Here is a 24456-nt window from a genome sequence, read left to right on the forward strand (position 1 = left end):
TCCACTACAACACCATGGTGCTTCACTACAAAGCAGCATGGGGATCTGACCCTCCCTCCTTCAGGCTCCACCTCTACACCCCAACCTGAGCACCCCGTTCTGCCACCTCTGGTCTCTTGGCCCTCCCTCCTTCAGGCTCCAACTCTACACCCCAACCTGAGCACCCCGTTCTGCCACCTCTGGTCTCTTGGCCCTCCCACGCCTACGGGAGGCAACTCCCGCTCAGCCCAGTCCGAGCTCTTCTCTGTCCTCCCACCCCAACGGGAGGCAGCTCCCGCTCAGCCCAGTCCAAGCTCTTCTCTGTCCTCCCACCCCTACCGGAGGCAGCTCCCTCTCAGCCCGAGCTCTTCTCTGTCCTCCCACCCCTACAGGAGGCAGCTCCCGCTCAGCCCAGTCAAAGCTCTTCTCTGTCCTCCCACCCCTACAGGAGGCAGCTCCCGCTCAGCCCAGTCCAAGCTCTTCTCTGTCCTCCCACCCCTACAGGAGGCAGCTCCCTCTCAGCCCAGTCCAAGCTCTTCTCTGTCCTCCCACCCCTACAGGAGGCAGCTCCAGCTCAGCCCAGTCCAAGCTCTTCTCTGTCCTGGTACCCCAATGGTGGAACCAGCTTCCCCCTGATGCTAGGATAGCAGAGTCCCTGTCCATCTTCCCCCCTGATGCTAGGACAGCAGAGTCCCTGTCCATCTTCCCCCTGATGCTAGGACAGCAGAGGCCCTGTCCATCTTCCCCTGATGTCAGTAGGACAGCAGAGGCCCTGTCCATCTTCCTGATGTAGGACAGCAGAGTCCCTGTCCATCTTCCAGTCTTATTCATTGTGGTAGTCAGTGTGTAGAGTGTGTGTGTAGTCAGTGTGTCAGACTATGTATCCCTGCAGTCGTTTCCAGTCTTATTCATTGTGGTAGTCAGTGTGTAGTCAGTGTGTGTGTAGTCAGTGTGTCAGACTATGTATCCCTGCAGTCGTTTCCAGTCTTATTCATTGTGGTAGTCAGTGTGTAGTCAGTGTGTGTGTAGTCAGTGTGTCAGACTATGCATCCCTGCAGTCGTTTCCAGTCTTATTCATTGTGGTAGTCAGTGTGTAGTCAGTGTGTGTAGTCAGTGTGTCAGACTATGTATCCCTGCAGTCGTTTCCAGTCTTATTCATTGTGGTAGTTGTGGTAGTCAGTGTGTAGTCAGTGTGTGTGTAGTCAGTGTGTGTAGTCAGTGTGTCAGACTATGTATCCCTGCAGTCGTTTCCAGTCTTATTCATTGTGGTAGTCAGTGTGTAGTCAGTGTGTGTAGTCAGTGTGTAGTCAGTGTGTCAGACTATGCATCCCTGCAGTCGTTTCCAGTCTTATTCATTGTGGTAGTCAGTGTGTAGTCAGTGTGTGTGTAGTCAGTGTGTCAGACTATGTATCCCTGCAGTCGTTTCCAGTCTTATTCATTCAAGCCGTCTCTCTCATCCTCTCCTCTGATTCAGATGTCCCTTCCCTTCCTCTCTGCAGGAACAGCCCTTATAAGGAAACAGAAGGCTTTTACACACAATCTGATTGGGGGGGAGCTGCTGTGGGTGTGGCAGAGGGGAGGAGGGAGAGAGGGGAGTTGGCTCTCTGGAATGAGGTACGGTCAGAGCACATGGTCTGGGGAAAGAGGAGCTCCCCCAACACAGATATACTGCTGAGGTGTGTGTGACTCCTCACACATACAGTCATGTTCACAGCTTCAGCTACTAACACACACACACACACACACACACACACACACACACACACACACACACACACACACACACACACACACACACACACACACACACACACACACACACACACACACACACACACACACACACACACACACAATTATTAAATTGCAGTTTATTGCCCTGGCCACATCTGCAGTGCTCATGCCTCCTTGCAGCATGCCTATTTTTTTGTACCTTTATTTAACCAGGCAAGTCAGTTAAGAACAAATTCTTATTTTCAATGACGGCCTCCCGGGGAACAGTGGGGTAACTGCCTGTTCAGGGGCAGAACGACAGATTTGTACCTTGTCAGCCACTAGGCCTCCTGGGGAACAGTGGGGTAACTGCCTGTTCAGGGGCAGAACGACAGATTTGTACCTTGTCAGCCACTAGGCCTCCTGGGGAACAGTGGGTTAACTGCCTGTTCAGAGGCAGAACGACAGATTTGTACCTTGTCAGCCACTAGGCCTCCCGGGAACAGTGGGTTAACTGCCTGTTCAGAGGCAGAACGACGGCCTCCTGGGGAACAGTGGGTTTAACTGCCTGTTCAGAGGCAGAACGACAGATTTGTACCTTGTCAGCTCTGGGATTCGTTTTTGCAACCTTTCGGTTACTAGTCCAACGCTCTAACCACTAGGCTAGTGGAACAGGGTAGATATTTTCTATGTGTGCTATTTCTATGTTTCTTAACCACTAGGCTAACTGTCGCCCTACAAATCTCATAACCACATGTGGAAAACAGTGTGTGTGTGTGTGTGTGTGTGTGTGTGTGTGTGTGTGTGTCAGTCGGTCAGACAGAAACAAGGGAAGAGAATCTGGGTCAAACATGATCTGAAACACATTTGACATGGATGGAAAATTGGTTTCAGCCAATGGGAGGGCAGGATAAGAAGGGCGGGGCATGAGAGTGGTATTGAGCTCTTCCTCACATCACTGTGTGTGTGTGTGTGTGTGTGTGTGTGTGTGTGTGTGTGTGTGTGAGAGAGTGTGTGTACTTAGCCCCAGGAATGCAGTGTCACACACTGAGGAGGAGGAGTAGGAGAGAGATGGAGGAAGACTAGATCAGTTATGGAGCTCTGTCTCCATCTACAGGACAGAGGGGAGAACTACATCTCAAGACATCAGTCAGGGAGTTAAAGTTTGGTCGCAAATGAGTCTTCCAAATGGACAATGACCCCAAGCATACTTCCAAAGTTGTGGCAAAATGGCTTAAGGACAACAAATTCAAGGTATTGGAGTGGCCATTACAAATCCCTGACCTCAATCCTATAGAACATTTGTGGGCAGAACTGAAAAAGCGTGTGTGAGCAAGGAGGCCTACAAACCTGACCCAGTTAGGTACAGGTCAAAATTCACCCAACTTATTGTGGGAAGCCTATGGAAGGCTACCTGACACGTTTGACCCAAGTTAAACAGTTTATAGGCAATGCTAGCCACAGACCCCCTGCGCTGCCACAGACCCCCTGCGCTGCCACAGACCCCCTGGACTACCACAGACCCCCTGGACTGCCCAGACCCCCCTAGACTGCCACAGACCCCCTGGGCTGACACAGACTGCCACAGACCGCCCTGGGCTGACACAGACCGCCCTGGGCTGACACAGACCGACACAGACCGCCCTGGGCTGACACAGACCGCCACAGACCGCCCTGGGCTGACACAGACCCCCTGGGCTGACACAGACCGCCACAGACCGCACTGGGCTGACACAGACCGCCACAGACCGCCCTGGGCTGACACAGACCGCCACAGACCGCCCTCGGCTTCAAGAGACGCGCTTACCTCTCTTTCTGATGCCCGGCACAAGCTAAATGACTCTGAATTCATTATTTTAGGAGATTTAAACCGAGATTAAACTATCGGACTCTTTTAAAGAACTGTGCGACTCTGAATCTCGCTCAATTAATTAATGACCCTACAAGACCGAAACTCAGAGCACCAAACAAATCAACACTATTGGACATTACTCTAACAAATACCGCTCACAAATACACATGGACTGGGATATTCTGTAGTGATGAAATACACATGGACTGGGGATATTCTGTAGTGATGAAATACACATGGACTGGGGATATTCTGTAGTGATGAAATACACATGGACTGGGGATATTCTGTAGTGATGAAATACACATGGACTGGGGATATTCTGTAGTGATGAAATACACATGGACTGGGGATATTCTGTAGTGATGAAATACACATGGACTGGGGATAGTGATGAAATACACATGGACTGGGGATATTCTGTAGTGATGAAATACACATGGACTGGGGATATTCTGTAGTGATGAAATACACATGGACTGGGGATATTCTGTAGTGATGAAATACACATGGACTGGGGATATTCTGTAGTGATGAAATACACATGGACTGGGGATATTCTGTAGTGATGAAATACACATGGACTGGGGATATTCTGTGATGAAATACACATGGACTGGGGTGAGTGATGAAATACACATGGACTGGGGATATTCTGTAGTGATGAAATACACATGGACTGGGGATATTCTGTAGTGATGAAATACACATGGACTGGGGATATTCTGTAGTGATGAAATACACATGGACTGGGGATATTCTGTAGTGATGAAATACACATGGACTGGGGATATTCTGTAGTGATGAAATACACATGGACTGGGGATATTCTGTAGTGATGAAATACACATGGACTGGGGATATTCTGTAGTGATGAAATACACATGGACTGGGGATATTCTGTAGTGATGAAATACACATGGACTGGGGATATTCTGTAGTGATGAAATATATTCATGGACATGGACTGGGGATATTCTGTAGTGATGAAATACACATGGACTGGGGATATTCTGTAGTGATGAAATACACATGGACTGGGGATATTCTGTAGTGATGAAATACACATGGACTGGGGATATTCTGTAGTGATGAAATACACATGGACTGGGGATATTCTGTAGTGATTCTGTAGTGATGAAATACACATGGACTGGGGATATTCTGTAGTGATGAAATACACATGGACTGGGGATACTGTAGTGATGAAATACACATGGACTGGGGATATTCTGTAGTGATGAAATACACATGGACTGGGGGAGTGATATACACATCTGTAGTGATGAAATACACATGGACTGGGGATATTCTGTAGTGATGAAATACACATGGACTGGGGATATTCTGTAGTGATGAAATACACATGGACTGGGGATATTCTGTAGTGATGAAATACACATGGACTGGGGATATTCTGTAGTGATGAAATACACATGGACTGGGGATATTCTGTAGTGATGAAATACACATGGACTGGGGATATTCTGTAGTGATGAAATACACATGGACTGGGGATATTCTGTAGTGATGAAATACACATGGACTGGGGATATTCTGTAGTGATGAAATACACATGGACTGGGGATATTCTGTAGTGATGAAATACACATGGACTGGGGATATTCTGTAGTGATGAAATACACATGGACTGGGGATATTCTGTAGTGATGAAATACACATGGACTGGGGATATTCTGTAGTGATGAAATACACATGGACTGGGGATATTCTGTAGTGATGAAATACACATGGACTGGGGATATTCTGTAGTGATGATGACTGGGGATATTCTGTAGTGATGAAATACACATGGACTGGGGATATTCTGTAGTGATGAAATACATGGACATGGATATTCTGTAGGGATATTCTGTAGTGATGAAATACACATGGACTGGGGATATTCTGTAGTGATGAAATACACATGGACTGGGGATATTCTGTAGTGATGAAATACACATGGACTGGGGATATTCTGTAGTGATGAAATACACATGGACTGGGGATATTCTGTAGTGATGAAATACACATGGACTGGGGATATTCTGTAGTGATGAAATGGACTGGGGATATTCATGATGACATGGGGGATATTCTGTAGTGATGAAATACACATGGACTGGGGATATTCTGTAGTGATGAAATACACATGGACTGGGGATATTCTGTAGTGATGAAATACACATGGACTGGGGATATTCTGTAGTGATGAAATACACATGGACTGGGGATATTCTGTAGTGATGAAATACACATGGACTGGGGATATTTAGTGATGAAATACACATGGACTGGGGATATTCTGTAGTGAAATACACATGGACTGGGGATATTCTGTAGTGATGAAATACACATGGACTGGGGATATTCTGTAGTGATGAAATACACATGGACTGGGGATATTCTGTAGTGATGAAATACACATGGACTGGGGATATTCTGTAGTGATGAAATACACATGGACTGGGGATATTCTGTAGTGATGAAATACACATGGACTGGGGATATTCTGTAGTGATGAAATACACATGGACTGGGGATATTCTGTAGTGATGAAATAACATGGACTGGGGATATTCAGTGGACTGGGGGATATTCTGTAGTGATGAAATACACATGGACTGGGGATATTCTGTAGTGATGGATATTCTGGGGATAGTGATGAAATACACATGGACTGGGGATATTCTGTAGTGATGAAATACACATGGACTGGGGATATTCTGTAGTGATGAAATACACATGGACTGGGGATATTCTGTAGTGATGAAATACACATGGACTGGGGATATTCTGTAGTGATGAAATACACATGGACTGGGGATATTCTGTAGTGATGAAATACACATGGACTGGGGATATTCTGTAGTGATGAAATACACATGGACTGGGGATATTCTGTAGTGATGAAATACACATGGACTGGGGATATTCTGTAGTGACTGGGGATATTCTGTAGTGATGAAATACACATGGACTGGGGATATTCTGTAGTGATGAAATACACATGGACTGGGGATATTCTGTAGTGATGAAATACATGGACTGGATGAAATACACATGGACTGATATTCTGTAGGGATATGGACTGGGGATATTCTGTAGTGATGAAATACACATGGACTGGGGATATTCTGTAGTGATGAAATACACATGGACTGGGGATATTCTGTAGTGATGAAATACACATGGACTGGGGATATTCTGTAGTGATGAAATACACATGGACTGGGGATATTCTGTAGTGATGAAATACACATGGACTGGGGATATTCTGTAGTGATGAAATACACATGGACTGGGGGGATATTCTGTAGTGATGAAATACACATGGACTGGGGATATTCTGTAGTGATGAAATACACATGGACTGGGGATACATGGACTGGGGATATTCTGTAGTGATGAAATACACATGGACTGGATACTAGTGATGAAATACACATGGGGTGATGAAATACACATGGACTGGGGATATTCTGTAGTGATGAAATACACATGGACTGGGGATATTCTGTAGTGATGAAATACACATGGACTGGGGATATTCTGTAGTGATGAAATACACATGGACTGGGGATAGTGATGAAATACACATGGACTGGGGATATTCTGTAGTGATGAAATACACATGGACTGGAGATATTCTGTAGTGATGAAATACACATGGACTGGGGATATTCTGTAGTGATGAAATACACATGGACTGGGGATATTCTGTAGTGATGAAATACACATGGACTGGGATATTCTGTAATGATGAAATACACATGGACTGGGGATATTCTGTAGTGATGAAATACACATGGACTGGGGATATTCTGTAGTGATGAAATACACATGGACTTGGGATATTCTGTAGTGATGAAATACACATGGACTGGGGATATTCTGTAGTGATGAAATACACATGGACTGGGGATATTCTGTAGTGATGAAATACACATGGACTGGGGATATTCTGTAGTGATGAAATACACATGGACTGGGGATATTCTGTAGTGATGAAATACACATGGACTGGGGATATTCTGATGATGAAATACACATGGACTGGGGATATTCTGTAGTGATGAAATACACATGGACTGGGGATATTCTGTAGTGATGAAATACACATGGACTGGGGATATTCTGTAGTGATGAAATACACATGGACTGATATTCTGGTGATGAAATTCTGGGGATAGTGATGAAATACACATGGACTGGGGATATTCTGTAGTGATGAAATACACATGGACTGGGGATATTCTGTAGTGATGAAATACACATGGACTGGGGATATTCTGTAGTGATGAAATACACATGGACTGGGGATATTCTGTAGTGATGAAATACACATGGACTGGGGATATTCTGTAGTGATGAAATACACATGGACTGGGGATATTCTGTAGTGATGAAATACACATGGACTGGGGATATTCTGTAGTGATGAAATACACATGGACTGGGGATATTCTGTAGTGATGACACATGGACTGGGGATATTCAGTGATGACTGGGATATTCTGTAGTGATGAAATACACATGGACTGGGGATATTCTGTAGTGATGAAATACACATGGACTGGGGATATTCTGTAGTGATGAAATACACATGGACTGGGGATATTCTGTAGTGATGAACATACTGGGGATACAGTGGACATGGACTGGGATATTCTGTAGTGATGAAATACACATGGACTGGGGATGAAATTCTGGGGATATTCTCTAGTGATGAAATACACATGGACTGGGGATATTCTGTAGTGATGAAATACACATGGATGGATATTCTGTAGTGATGAAATACACATGGATATTCTGTAGTGATGAAATACACATGGACTGGGGGATATTCTGTAGTGATGAAATACACTGGGGATATTCTGTAGTGATGAAATACACATGGACTGGGGATATTCTGTAGTGATGAAATACACATGGACTGGGGATATTCTGTAGTGATGAAATACACATGGACTGGGGATATTCTGTAGTGATGAAATACACATGGACTGGGGATATTCTGTAGTGATGAAATACACATGGACTGGGGATATTCTGTAGTGATGAAATACACATGGACTGGGGATATTCTGTAGTGATGAAATACACATGGACTGGGGATATTCTGTAGTGATGAAATACACATGGACTGGGGATATTCTGTAGTGATGAAATACACATGGACTGGGGATATTCTGTAGTGATGAAATACACATGGACTGGGGATATTCTGTAGTGATGAAATACACATGGACTGGGGATATTCTGTAGTGATGAAATACACATGGACTGGGGATATTCTGTAGTGATGAAATACACATGGACTGGGGATATTCTGTAGTGATGAAATACACATGGACTGGGATATTCTGTAGTGATGAAATACACATGGACTGGGGATATTCTGTAGTGATGAAATACACATGGACTGGGGATATTCTGTAGTGATGAAATACACATGGACTGGGGATATTCTGTAGTGATGAAATACACATGGACTGGGGATATTCTGTAGTGATGAAATACACATGGACTGGGGATACATGGACATGGGGATATTCTGTAGTGATGAAATACACATGGACTGGGGATATTCTGTAGTGATGAAATACACATGGACTGGGGATATTCTGTAGTGATGAAATACACATGGACTGGGGATATTCTGTAGTGATGAAATACACATGGACTGGGGATATTCTGTAGTGATGAAATACACATGGACTGGGGATATTCTGTAGTGATGAAATACACATGGACTGGGGATATTCTGTAGTGATGAAATACACATGGACTGGGGATATTCTGTAGTGATGAAATACACATGGACTGGGGATATTCTGTAGTGATGAAATACACATGGACTGGGGATATTCTGTAGTGATGAAATACACATGGACTGGGATATTCTGTAGTGATGAAATACACATGGACTGGGGATATTCTGTAGTGATGAAAAATACTGGGGATACATGGACTGGGGATATTCTGTAGTGATGAAATACACATGGACTGGGGATATTCTGTAGTGATGAAATACACATGGACTGGGGATATTCTGTAGTGATGAAATACACATGGACTGGGGATATTCTGTAGTGATGAAATACACATGGACTGGGGATATTCTGTAGTGATGAAATACACATGGACTGGGGATATTCTGTAGTGATGAAATACACATGGACTGGGGATATTCTGTAGTGATGAAATACACATGGACTGGGGATATTCTGTAGTGATGAAATACATTCATGGACATGGACTGGGGATATTCTGTAGTGATGAAATACACATGGACTGGGGATATTCTGTAGTGATGAAATACACATGGACTGGGGATATTCTGTAGTGATGAAATACACATGGACTGGGGATATTCTGTAGTGATGAAATACACATGGACTGGGGATATTCTGTAGTGATGAAATACACATGGACTGGGGATATTCTGTAGTGATGAAATACACATGGACTGGGGATATTCTGTAGTGATGAAATACACATGGACTGGGGATATTCTGTAGTGATGAAATACACATGGACTGGGGATATTCTGTAGTGATGAAATACACATGGACTGGGGATATTCTGTAGTGATGAAATACACATGGACTGGGGATATTCTGTAGTGATGAAATACACATGGACTGGGGATATTCTGTAGTGATGAAATACACATGGACTGGGGATATTCTGTAGTGATGAAATACACATGGACTGGGGATATTCTGTAGTGATGAAATACACATGGACTGGGGATATTCTGTAGTGATGAAATACACATGGACTGGGGATATTCTGTAGTGATGAAATACACATGGACTGGGGATATTCTGTAGTGATGAAAAATACACATGGACTGGAGATATTCTGTAGTGATGAAATACACATGGACTGGGATATTCTGTAGTGATGAAATACACATGGACTGGGGATATTCTGTAATGATGAAATACACATGGACTGGAGATATTCTGTAGTGATGAAATACACATGGACTGGGGATATTCTGTAATGATGAAATACACATGGACTGGGGATATTCTGTAGTGATGAAATACACATCAACTGGGATATTCTGCAGTGATGAAATACACATGGACTGGAGATATTCTGTAGTGATGAAATACACATGGACTGGATTCTGAAATACACATGGACTGGGGATATTCTGTAGTGATGAAATGGACTGGGATACATGGACTGGGGATATTCTGTAGTGATGAAATACACATGGACTGGGGATATTCTGTAGTGATGAAATACACATGGACTGGGGATATTCTGTAGTGATGAAATACACATGGACTGGGGATATTCTGTAGTGATGAAATACACATGGACTGGGGATATTCTGTAGTGATGAAATACACATGGACTGGGGATATTCTGTAGTGATGAAATACACATGGACTGGGGATATTCTGTAGTGATGAAATACACATGGACTGGGGATATTCTGTAGTGATGAAATACACATGGACTGGGGATATTCTGTAGTGATGAAATACACATGGACTGGGGATATTCTGTAGTGATGAAATACACATGGACTGGGGATATTCTGTAGTGATGAAATACACATGGACTGGGGATATTCTGTAGTGATGAAATACACATGGACTGGGGATATTCTGTAGTGATGAAATACACATGGACTGGGGATATTCTGTAGTGATGAAATACACATGGACTGGGGATATTCTGTAGTGATGAAATACACATGGACTGGGGATATTCTGTAGTGATGAAATACACATGGACTGGAAATACACATGGATATTCTGTAGTGATGAAATACACATGGACTGGGGATATTCTGTAGTGATGAAATACACATGGACTGGGGATATTCTGTAGTGATGAAATACACATGGACTGGGGATATTCTGTAGTGATGAAATACACATGGACTGGGGATATTCTGTAGTGATGAAATACACATGGACTGGGGATATTCTGTAGTGATGAAATACACATGGGGGTCTTAAAGATCCAGACAACCTGGACCCCCTACCTGTTAAAGACAGGACCAGACAACCTGGACCCCCTCCCTGTTAAAGACAGGTCTAGACAACCTGGACCCCCTCCCTGTTAAAGACAGGTCTAGACAACCTGGACCCCCTACCTGTTAAAGCCTGGACCCCTACCTGTTAAAGACAGGTCCAGACAACCTGGACCCCCCCCTCCCTGTTAAAGACAGGTCCAGACAACCTGGACCCCTACCTGTTAAAGACAGGTCCAGACAACCTGGACCCCCTCCCTGAAAGACAGGTCCAGACAACCTGGACCCCTACCTGTTAAAGACAGGACCAGACAACCTGGACCCCCTACCTGTTAAAGCCTGGACCCCCTACCTGTTAAAGCCTGGACCCCCTACCTGTTAAAGACAGGACCCCTACCTGTTAAAGACAGGACCCCTACCTGTTAAAGCCTGGACCCCCTACCTGTTAAAGACAGGACCCCCTACCTGTTAAAGCCTGGACCCCCTACCTGTTAAAGACAGGACCCCCTACCTGTTAAAGCCTGGACCCTCTACCTGTTAAAGACAGGACCAGACAACCTGGACCCCCTCCCTGTTAAAGACAGGACCCCCTACCTGTTAAAGACAGGTCCAGACAACCTGGACCCCCTCCCTGTTAAAGCCTGGACCCCTACCTGTTAAAGCCTGGACCCCTACCTGTTAAAGCCTGGACCCCTACCTGTTAAAGCCTGGACCCCTACCTGTTAAAGCCTGGACCCCCTACCTGTTAAAGCCTGGACCCCCTACCTGTTAAAGACAGGTCCAGACAACCTGGACCCCCTACCTGTTAAAGACAGGACCAGACAACCTGGACCCCCTACCTGTTAAAGCCTGGACCCCTACCTGTTAAAGACAGGACCAGACAACCTGGACCCCCTACCTGTTAAAGACAGGACCAGACAACCTGGACCCCCTACCTGTTAAAGACAGGACCAGACAACCTGGACCCCTACCTGTTAAAGCCTGGACCCCTACCTGTTAAAGACAGGACCAGACAACCTGGACCCCTACCTGTTAAAGCCTGGACCCCTACCTGTTAAAGACAGGACCAGACAACCTGGACCCCCTACCTGTTAAAGACAGGTCCAGACAACCTGGACCCCTACCTGTTAAAGCCTGGACCCCTACCTGTTAAAGACAGGTCCAGACAACCTGGACCCCCTACCTGTTAAAGACAGGACCAGACAACCTGGACCCCCTACCTGTTAAAGACAGGTCCAGACAACCTGGACCCCTACCTGTTAAAGACAGGTCCAGACAACCTGGACCCCTACCTGTTAAAGACAGGTCCAGACAACCTGGACCCCCTACCTGTTAAAGACAGGTCCAGACAACCTGGACCCCCTACCTGTTAAAGACAGGACCAGACAACCTGGACCCCCTACCTGTTAAAGACAGGTCCAGACAACCTGGACCCCCTACCTGTTAAAGCCTGGACCCCTACCTGTTAAAGACAGGACCAGACAACCTGGACCCCCTACCTGTTAAAGACAGGACCAGACAACCTGGACCCCTACCTGTTAAAGCCTGGACCCCCTCCCTGTTAAAGACAGGTCCAGACAACCTGGACCCCCTACCTGTTAAAGACAGGTCCAGACAACCTGGACCCCCTACCTGTTAAAGCCTGGACCCCTACCTGTTAAAGCCTGGACCCCTACCTGTTAAAGCCTGGACCCCCTACCTGTTAAAGCCTGGACCCCCTACCTGTTAAAGCCTGGACCCCCTACCTGTTAAAGCCTGGACCCCCTACCTGTTAAAGACAGGTCCAGACAACCTGGACCCCCTACCTGTTAAAGACAGGTCCAGACAACCTGGACCCCCTACCTGTTAAAGACAGGACCAGACAACCTGGACCCCCTACCTGTTAAAGACAGGTCCAGACAACCTGGACCCCCTACCTGTTAAAGCCTGGACCCCTACCTGTTAAAGACAGGACCAGACAACCTGGACCCCCTACCTGTTAAAGACAGGTCCAGACAACCTGGACCCCCTACCTGTTAAAGACAGGTCCAGACAACCTGGACCCCCTCCCTGTTAAAGACAGGACCAGACAACCTGGACCCCCTCCCTGTTAAAGACAGGACCCCCTACCTGTTAAAGACAGGTCCAGACAACCTGGACCCCCTCCCTGTTAAAGCCTGGACCCCTACCTGTTAAAGCCTGGACCCCTACCTGTTAAAGCCTGGACCCCTACCTGTTAAAGCCTGGACCCCTACCTGTTAAAGACAGGTCCAGACAACCTGGACCCCCTACCTGTTAAAGACAGGACCAGACAACCTGGACCCCCTACCTGTTAAAGACAGGACCAGACAACCTGGACCCCCTACCTGTTAAAGACAGGACCAGACAACCTGGACCCCCTACCTGTTAAAGCCTGGACCCCTACCTGTTAAAGACAGGACCAGACAACCTGGACCCCCTACCTGTTAAAGCCTGGACCCCTACCTGTTAAAGACAGGACCAGACAACCTGGACCCCCTACCTGTTAAAGACAGGTCCAGACAACCTGGACCCCCTACCTGTTAAAGACAGGTCCAGACAACCTGGACCCCCTCCCTGTTAAAGACAGGTCCAGACAACCTGGACCCCCTACCTGTTAAAGACAGGTCCAGACAACCTGGACCCCTACATGTTAAAGACAGGTCCAGACAACCTGGACCCCCTACCTGTTAAAGACAGGACCAGACAACCTGGACCCCTACCTGTTAAAGACAGGTCCAGACAACCTGGACCCCCTACCTGTTAAAGACAGGTCCAGACAACCTGGACCCCTACATGTTAAAGCCTGGACCCCCTACCTGTTAAAGCCTGGACCCCCTCCCTGTTAAAGACAGGTCTAGACAACCTGGACCCCCTACCTGTTAAAGACAGGTCCAGACAACCTGGACCCCCTACCTGTTAAAACCTGGACCCCCTCCCTGTTAAAGACAGCAGCTGGTATTATTACTGAACCTGAGGCTCACATTTTTAACTTGAGTCTCTGGATCAATCTCCATACCCAGCATTTTGGTAATCAGCTGATGTCCTCCCACTGCTAAAAGGGTGGAGATTCCTCAGATGCTAATAACTATCGCCCTCTCTCTAAACTCCCTATCCTGGACAAAGTCTATGAACCCCTAGTGAACTCTCTATCCTGGACAAAGTCTATGAATCCCTAGTGAACTATTATGGATCTCCATTAGTTCCTGCCAAGACAGCAGCTACTCTTCCTGGGGTTTATTATGGATCCCCATTAGTTCCTGCCAAGGCAGCAGCTACTCTTCCTGGGGTTTATTATGGATCCCCATTAGTTCCTGCCAAGGCAGCAGCTACTCTTCCTGGGGTTTATTATGGATCCCCATTAGTTCCTGCCAAGGCAGCAGCTACTCTTCCTGGGGTTTATTATGGATCCCCATTAGTTCCTGCCAAGACAGCAGCTACTCTTCCTGGGGTTTATTATGGATCCCCATTAGTTCCTGCCAAGGCAGCAGCTACTCTTCCTGGGGTTTATTATGGATCCCCATTAGCTGCAAGGCAGCAGCTACTCTTCTACTAGGGCCTGTAGGACCTGCCTTGTTGACAGTGCTGTCTAGAAGGTAGAAACTAAGACCTGCCTTGTTAATAGTCTTGTTAAGAAGGTATAAACTAGGGCCTGTAGGACCTGCTTTGTTGATAGTGCTGTTAAGAAGGTAGAAACTAGGACCTGTAGGACCTGCCTTGTTAAGAAGGTAGAAACTAGGGCCTGTGGGACCTGCCTTGTTGATAGTGCTGTTAAGAAGGTAGAAACTAGGGCCTGTAGGACCTGCCTTGTTGATAGTGTTGTTAAGAAGGTAGAAACTAGGGCCTGTAGGACCTGCCTTGTTGATAGTGTTGTTAAGAAGGTAGAAACTAGGGCCTGTAGGACCTGCCTTGTTGATAGTGTTGTTAAGAAGGTAGAAACTAGGGCCTGTAGGACCTGCCTTGTTGACAGTGCTGTCTAGAAGGTAGAAACTAAGACCTGCCTTGTTAATAGTCTTGTTAAGAAGGTATAAACTAGGGCCTGTAGGACCTGCTTTGTTGATAGTGCTGTTAAGAAGGTAGAAACTAGGACCTGTAGGACCTGCCTTGTTAAGAAGGTAGAAACTAGGGCCTGTAGGACCTGCCTTGTTGATAGTGCTGTTAAGAAGGTAGAAACTAGGGCCTGTGGGACCTGCCTTGTTGATAGTGCTGTTAAGAAGGTAGAAACTAGGACCTGTAGGACCTGCCTTGTTAAGAAGGTAGAAACTAGGGCCTGTAGGACCTGCCTTGTTGATAGTGTTGTTAAGAAGGTAGAAACTAGGGCCTGTAGGACCTGCCTTGTTGATAGTGTTGTTAAGAAGGTAGAAACTAGGGCCTGTAGGACCTGCCTTGTTGATAGTGTTGTTAAGAAGGTAGAAACTAGGGCCTGTAGGACCTGCCTTGTTGATAGTGTTGTTAAGAAGGTAGAAACTAGGGCCTGTAGGACCTGCCTTGTTGATAGTGTTGTTAAGAAGGTAGAAACTAGGGCCTGTAGGACCTGCCTTGTTGATAGTGCTGTTAAGAAGGTAGAAAAGGACCTGCCTCGTTGATAGTGCTGTTAAGAAGGTAGAAACTAGGGCCTGTAGGACCTGCCTTGTTGATAGTGTTGTTCGTTAGGACCTGCCTTGTTAAGAAGGTAGAAACTAGGGCCTGTAGGACCTGCCTTGTTGATAGTGTTGTTAAGAAGGTAGAAACTAGGGCCTGTAGGACCTGCCTTGTTGATAGTGTTGTTAAGAAGGTAGAAACTAGGGCCTGTAGGACCTGCCTTGTTGATAGTGTTGTTAAGAAGGTAGAAACTAGGGCCTGTAGGACCTGCCTTGTTGATAGTGTTGTTAAGAAGGTAGAAACTAGGGCCTGTAGGACCTGCCTTGTTGATAGTGCTGTTAAGAAGGTAGAAACTAGGACCTGCCTCGTTGATAGTGCTGTTAAGAAGGTAGAAACTAGGGCCTGTAGGACCTGCCTTGTTGATAGTGTTGTTAAGAAGGTAGAAACTAGGTCCTGTAGGACCTGCCTTGTTAAGAAGGTAGAAACTAGGGCCTGTAGGACCTGCCTTGTTAAGAAGGTAGAAACTAGGGCCTGTAGGACCTGCCTTGTTAAGAAGGTAGAAACTATGGCCTGTAGGACCTGCCTTGTTGATAGTGTTGTTAAGAAGGTAGAAACTAGGACCTGTAGGACCTGCCTTGTTAAGAAGGTAGAAACTAGGGCCTGTAGGACCTGCCTTGTTGATAGTGTCGTTAAGAAGGTATAAACTAGGGCCTGTAGGACCTGCCTTGTTGATAGTGTTGTTAAGAAGGTAGAAACTAGGGCCTGTAGGACCTGCCTTGTTGATAGGGCTGTTAAGAAGGTATAAACTAGGGCCTGTAGGACCTGCATTGTTGATAGTGTTGTTAAGAAGGTAGAAACTAGGGCCTGTAGGACCTGCCTTGTTGATATTGCTGTTAAGAAGGTAGAAACTAGGGCCTGTAGGACCTGCCTTGTTGATAGTGTTGTTAAGAAGGTAGAAACTAGGGCCTGTAGGACCTGCCTTGTTGATAGTGCTGTTAAGAAGGTAGAAACTAGGACCTGCCTCGTTGATAGTGCTGTTAAGAAGGTAGAAACTAGGGCCTGTAGGACCTGCCTTGTTGATAGTGTTGTTAAGAAGGTAGAAACTAGGTCCTGTAGGACCTGCCTTGTTAAGAAGGTAGAAACTAGGGCCTGTAGGACCTGCCTTGTTAAGAAGGTAGAAACTAGGGCCTGTAGGACCTGCCTTGTTGATAGTGTTGTTAAGAAGGTAGAAACTAGGACCTGTAGGACCTGCCTTGTTAAGAAGGTAGAAACTAGGGCCTGTAGGACCTGCCTTGTTGATGGTGCTGTTAAGAAGGTAGAAACTAGGGCCTGTAGGACCTGCCTTGTTAAGAAGGTAGAAACTATGGCCTGTAGGACCTGCCTTGTTGATAGGGCTGTTAAGAAGGTATAAACTAGGGCCTGTAGGACCTGCCTTGTTGATAGTGCTGTCTAGAAGGTAGAAACTAGGACCTGTAGGACCTGCCTTGTTGACAGTGTTGTTAAGAAGGTAGAAACTAGGGCCTGTAGGACCTGCCTTGTTGATAGTGCTGTCTAGAAGGTAGAAACTAGGGCCTGTAGGACCTGCCTTGTTGATAGTGCTGTCTAGAAGGTAGAAACTAGGGCCTGTAGGACCTGCCTTGTTGATAGTGCTGTCTAGAAGGTAGAAACTAGGACCTGTAGGACCTGCCTTGTTGACAGTGTTGTTAAGAAGGTAGAAACTAGGGCCTGTAGGACCTGCCTTGTTGATAGTGTTGTTAAGAAGGTAGAAACTAGGGCCTGTAGGACCTGCCTTGTTGATAGTGCTGTTAAGAAGGTAGAAACTAGGGCCTGTAGGACCTGCCTTGTTGATAGTGTTGTTAAGAAGGTAGAAACTAGGGCCGTAAGACCTACCTTGTTGATAGTGCTGTTAAGAAGGTAGAAACTAGGGCCTGTAGGACCTGCCTTGTTGATAGTGTTGTTAAGAAGGTAGAAACTAGGGCCTGTAGGACCTGCCTTGTTGATAGTGCTGTCTAGAAGGTAGAAACTAGGGCCTGTAGGACCTGCCTTGTTGATAGTGTTGTTAAGAAGGTAGAAACTAGGGCCTGTAGGACCTGCCTTGTTGATAGTGCTGTTAAGAAGGTAGAAACTAGGGCCTGTAGGACCTGCCTTGTTGATAGTGTTGTTAAGAAGGTAGAAACTAGGGCCTGTAGGACCTGCCTTGTTGATAGTGCTGTCTAGAAGGTAGAAACTAGGGCCTGTAGGACCTGCCTTGTTGATAGTGCTGTCTAGAAGGTAGAAACTAGGGCCTGTAGGACCTGCCTTGTTGATAGTGTTGTTAAGAAGGTAGAAACTAGGGCCTGTAGGACCTGCCTTGTTGATAGTGTTGTTAAGAAGGTAGAAACTAGGGCCTGTAGGACCTGCCTTGTTGATAGTGTTGTTAAGAAGGTAGAAACTAGGGCCTGTAGGACCTGCCTTGTTGATAGTGTTGTTAAGAAGGTAGAAACTAGGGCCTGTAGGACCTGCCTTGTTGATAGTGTTGTTAAGAAGGTAGAAACTAGAGCCTGTAGGACCTGCCTTGTTGATAGTGTTGTTAAGAAGGTAGAAACTAGGGCCTGTAGGACCTGCCTTGTTGATAGTGCTGTTAAGAAGGTAGAAACTAGGGCCTGTAGGACCTGCCTTGTTGATAGTGTTGTTAAGAAGGTAGAAACTAGTGCCTGTAGGACCTGCCTTGTTGATAGTGCGGTTAAGAAGGTAGAAACTAGTGCTTGTAGGACCTGCCTTGTTGATAGTGTTGTTAAGAAGGTAGAAACTAGGGCCTGTAGGACCTGCCTTGTTGACAGTGTTGTTAAGAAGGTAGAAACTAGGGCCTGTAGGACCTGCCTTGTTGATAGTGTCGTTAAGAAGGTAGAAACTAGGGCCTGTAGGACCTGCCTTGTTGATAGTGTTGTTAAGAAGGTAGAAACTAGGGCCTGTAGGACCTGCCTTGTTGATAGTGTTGTTAAGAAGGTAGAAACTAGGGCCTGTAGGACCTGCCTTGTTGATAGTGTCGTTAAGAAGGTAGAAACTAGGGCCTGTAGGACCTGCCTTGTTAAGAAGGTAGAAACTAGGACCTGTAGGACCTGCCTTGTTGATAGTGTTGTTAAGAAGGTAGAAACTAGGACCTGTAGGACCTGCCTTGTTAAAAAGGTAGAAACTAGGGCCTGTAGGACCTGCCTTGTTAATAGTGTCGTTAAGAAGGTAGAAACTAGGGCCTGTAGGACCTGCCTTGTTGATAGTGTCGTTAAGAAGGTAGAAACTAGGGCCTGTAGGACCTGCTTTGTTGATAGTGTTGTTAAGAAGGTAGAAACTAGGACCTGTAGGACCTGTCTTGTTGATAGTGTTGTTAAGAAGGTAGAAACTAGGGCCTGTCGGACCTGCCTTGTTGATAGTGCTGTTAAGAAGGTAGAAACTAGGGCCTGTAGGACCTGCCTTGTTGATAGTGCTGTTAAGAAGGTAGAAACTAGGACCTGTAGGACCTGCCTTGTTGATAGTGTTGTTAAGAAGGTAGAAACTAGGGCCTGTAGGACCTGCCTTGTTGATAGTGTTGTTAAGAAGGTAGAAACTAGGACCTGTAGGACCTGCCTTGTTGATAGTGTTGTTAAGAAGGTAGAAACTAGGACCTGTAGGACCTGCCTTGTTGATAGTGCTGTTAAGAAGGTAGAAACTAGGACCTGTAGGACCTGCCTTGTTGATAGTGTCGTTAAGAAGGTAGTTTGTTCCATCTCACGTGATTTATACCTCGACTGAGGAACAGTATCCGACACGCGTGTCAACTCACCTTCCGACAGCGAGGGTTGGGACAGCTGAACAGTGACACACCTTTATCCAACAACGCTGGGAAGTTACAGGACGGACAACTGGAGATAAAAGACAGGAAAAGACCGATGCAGGTCAGAACATTCTAGAAACCATTTCTGAGAGACAGACAGACAGACAGACAGAGACAGACAGAAACAGACAGAAACAGACAGAGACAGACAGACAGAGACAGACAGAGACAGACAGACAGACAGAAACAGACAGACAGACAGAGACAGACAGAAACAGACAGAAAGACAGAGACAGACAGACAGACAGAAACAGACAGACAGACAGACAGACAGACAGACAGACAGAGACAGACAGAGACAGACAGACAGACAGACAGACAGACAGACAGACAGACAGAGACCGACAGAGACAGACAGACAGACAGAAACAAACAGACAGACAGACAGACAGAGACCGACAGAGATCCTATTAAATTGACTAGATGTCATAAACCTTCAAAGTTCTAGAATTTGGTTAAAAATGGCGGCCATCTTGGTCAGGGAGAAATCCAAAAACCCAGTATAATTTGGAATGAATGGCAGTAGAGGGAGAAATACAGATTTTTACTATACAGCCAAATAAAAGTAAAGCATTTGATATCAGATATTGTGTAACATAATTATAGTCAAATCTAAAATACTATTTAGACTGAAGATGAAACGTAGTGTTTTGTGTTTTCTGCTCTTTTCTCACGCTTCATGTTTTGGCCACCGTGCTTAAATAAACGTCTTCGTTTTGCATTCACGCCTCCGTTTCGGATGGATTTGATTTGGACAGCGGCTCCTTCAAAAACCTAAAATACTGTCCTAATTATCAATTCAGTATATATGGGTTTTTATACACATTTTTCTGTATAAATAGTCTCTAAACAAATATATGTAAACAGACTACAAACGTCTACATTTGAGTTTTCTTCAACAGCTGTGAGTGCTGTTATAAGACACAATATAAACACTTGTTGCGTTTACAACTTATCTAAAGGCTGGTTTATAGTCCGTCTAGCGACATGTCTCTAGAACATTCTATTGTCGTCTGACATCTTGTCTAAAGGCTGGTTTATAGTCCGTCTATCGACATGTCTCTAGAACATTCTATTGTCTAAACATCCATCTTGTCTAAAGGCTGGTTTATAGTCCGTCTATCGACATGTCTCTAGAACATTCTACTGTCTAAACATCCATCTTGTTTAAAGGCTGGTTTATAGTCCGTCTATCGACATGTCTCTAGAACATTCTATTGTCGTCTGACATCTTGTCTAAAGGCTGGTTTATAGTCCGTCTATCGACATGTCTCTAGAACATTCTACTGTCTAAACATCCATCTTGTTTAAAGGCTGGTTTATAGTCCGTCTATCGACATGTCTCTAGAACATTCTATTGTCGTCTGACATCTTGTCTAAAGGCTGGTTTATAGTCCGTCTATCGACATGTCTCTAGAACATTCTATTGTCTAAACATCCATCTTGTTTAAAGGCTGGTTTATAGTCCGTCTATCACATGTCTCTAGAACATTCTATTGTCTAAACATCCATCTTGTTTAAAGGCTGGTTTATAGTCCGTCTATCGACATGTCTCTAGAACATTCTATTGTCGTCTGACATCATGTCCATTCTAGTATTTGTAACACCACGGTTACCCAACTCCCTGAACAACATGGCCGACCTTTAGACAATAACAAGAAGGTTCATGTCTAGTATTTGTATCGTCATACCGTACTAGTTCGTCAGCGCAGGTAGCAGCCACGGCCTCTTCAGCTTGTCTCTCGTAGTATTTACACAACACCGTGTCCGGCAAAACCTTTTCCAACTCGCACACCGGGAAGGAACAGGGACAGCCTGCTTCCATACAGCTGAGAGAGGACTGGAACACAGAGACACCCTGTTAACACCTAAACCACACAGCTGAGAGAGGACTGGAACACAGAGACACCCTGTTAACACCTAAACCACACAGCTGAGAGAGGACTGGAACACAGAGACACCCTGTTAACACCTAAACCACACAGCTGAGAGAGGACTGGAACACAGAGACACCCTGTTAACACCTAAACCACACAGCTGAGAGAGGACTGGAACACAGAGACACCCTGTTAACACCTAAACCACACAGCTGAACACAGAGGACTGGAACACAGAGACACCCTGTTAACACCTAAACCACACAGCTTAACACCTAAACCACACAGCTGAGAGAGGACTGGAACACAGAGACACCCTGAGAGAGGACTGGAACACAGAGACACCCTGTTAACACCTAAACCACACAGCTGAGAGAGGACTGGAACACAGAGACACCCTGTTAACACCTAAACCACACAGCTGAGAGAGGACTGGAACACAGAGACACCCTGTTAACACCTAAACCACACAGCTGAGAGAGGACTGGAACACAGAAACACCCTGAGAGAGGACTGACAGGAACACCAGTTAACACCTAAACCACACCTGAGAGAGGACTGGAACACACCTAAACCACACAGCTGAGAGAGGACTGGAAAACAGAGACACCCTGTTAACACCTAAACCACACAGCTGAGAGAGGACTGGAACACAGAGACACCCTGTTAGCACCTAAACCACACAGCTGAGAGAGGACTGGAACACAGAAACACCCTGTTAACACCTAAACCACACAGCTGAGAGAGGACTGGAACACAGAGACACCCTGTTAACCACACAGCGTACCCACCCCCACATACCTGTCCCGACCCGAACACGGCCTCCTCGGCATATTTAACCAGACATTCTTTACAGAAGAGATGTCCATCAGAACACTGGGTCATCTTCTCGAAGGCAAAGTCCCCACAGCAACACCCACACTCTATCAGCTGTCCGTCCTGCAGAGAGAGAGAGAGAGAGAGAGAGATGTTCACTACACAACCCAACACCCACACTATCAGCTGTCCGTCCTGCAGAGAGAGAGAGAGAGAGAGATGTTCACTACACAACCCAACACCCAGGTAGTGAGAGGTAGAGAGAGAGAGAGGGAGAGAGAGAGAGAGGAAGTGAGAGGTAGAGAGAGAGGAAGTGAGAGGTAGAGAGAGGAAGTGAGAAGTTGAGAGAGAGAGGAAGTGAGAGGTAGAGAGAGAGGAAGTGAAAGGTAAGAGAGAGAGGAAGTGAAAGAGACAGAGAGAGGAAGTGGTGTTTGGGTAGATGTACCTTCTCATACTCCTCCTCATTAACCTGCAGAGCCAGCAGGAAGTCTTCATGCTGCACAGAGAGAGAACATCATGATCATCAGTTAAATAACAGACCCCTGAGATATATAACAGACCCTCATCAGTTATATAACAGACCCCTCATCAGTTATATAACAGACCCCTCATCAGTTATATAACAGACCCCTGAGATATATAACAGACCCCTCATCAGTTATATAACAGACCCCTGAGATATATAACAGACCCCTCATCAGTTATTTAACAGACCCCTCATCAGTTATATAACAGACCCCTCATCAGTTATATAACAGACCCCTCATCAGTTATAGAACAGACCCCTCATCAGTTATATAACAGACCCCTCATCAGTTATATAACAGACCCCTCATCAGTTATATAACAGACCCCTCATCAGATATATAACAGACCCTCATCAGTTATATAACAGACCCCTCATCAGATATATAACAGACCCCCATCAGTTATATCAGATATATAACAGACCCCTCATCAGTTATATCAGACCCCTCATCAGTTATATAACAGACCCCTCATCAGTTATATAACAGACCCCTCATCAGTTATATAACAGACCCCTCATCAGTTATATAACAGACCCCTCATCAGTTATATAACAGACCCCTCATCAGTTATATAACAGACCCCTCATCAGTTATATAACAGACCCCCTCAGTTATATAACAGACCCCTATATAACAGACCCCTCATCAGTTATATAACAGACCCCTCATCAGTTATATAACAGACCCCTCATCAGTTATATAACAGACCCCTCATCAGATATATAACAGACCCCTCATCAGTTATATAACAGACCCTCATCAGTTATCAGACCCCTCATCAGTTATATAACAGACCCCTCATCAGTTATATAACAGACCCCTCATCAGTTATATAACAGACCCCTCATCAGTTATATAACAGACCCCTCATCAGTTATATAACAGACCCCTCATCAGATATATAACAGACCCCTCATCAGTTATATCAGTTATAACAGACCCCTCATCAGTTATATAACAGACCCCTCCAGTTATATAACAGACCCCTCATCAGTTATATAACAGACCCCTCATCAGTTATATAACAGACCCCTCATCAGTTATATAACAGACCCCTCATCAGTTATATAACAGACCCCTCATCAGATATATAACAGACCCCTCATCAGATATATAACAGACCCCTCATCAGTTATATAACAGACCCCTCATCAGTTATATAACAGACCCCTCATCAGTTATATAACAGACCCCTCATCAGTTATATAACAGAGACCCTCATCAGTTATATAACAGACCCCTCATCAGTTATATAA

The 24456-nt window shown here is 45.4% G+C and overlaps 1 protein-coding gene and 1 long non-coding RNA gene across 2 annotated transcripts in view; both read right to left on the bottom strand.

Moving 5' to 3' along the window:
- The window catches only part of LOC121844066 (E3 ubiquitin-protein ligase RNF216-like), a 39338-nt gene that overhangs the window by 12284 nt on the left and 2598 nt on the right, over positions 1-24456 (bottom strand). The window contains exons 2-5 of the mRNA XM_042313939.1: positions 23116-23166; positions 22656-22793; positions 21669-21817; positions 19927-20005 (exon numbers count right to left, since the gene is read on the bottom strand). Of these exons, the coding sequence (XP_042169873.1) occupies positions 19927-20005; positions 21669-21817; positions 22656-22793; positions 23116-23166 (417 nt within the window). The remainder of the gene's footprint in view (positions 1-19926; positions 20006-21668; positions 21818-22655; positions 22794-23115; positions 23167-24456) is intronic.
- LOC121844067 lies at positions 21824-22422 on the bottom strand. The gene is made up of 3 exons (XR_006081833.1): positions 22402-22422; positions 22130-22356; positions 21824-22053 (listed from the first exon to the last, which is right to left on the bottom strand). It is a non-coding gene; the product is annotated as an uncharacterized LOC121844067 (long non-coding RNA).

The sequence above is a fragment of the Oncorhynchus tshawytscha genome, unplaced genomic scaffold (assembly GCF_018296145.1).
Source record: "Oncorhynchus tshawytscha isolate Ot180627B unplaced genomic scaffold, Otsh_v2.0 Un_contig_1655_pilon_pilon, whole genome shotgun sequence".
Taxonomy (NCBI): Eukaryota; Metazoa; Chordata; class Actinopteri; order Salmoniformes; family Salmonidae; genus Oncorhynchus; species Oncorhynchus tshawytscha.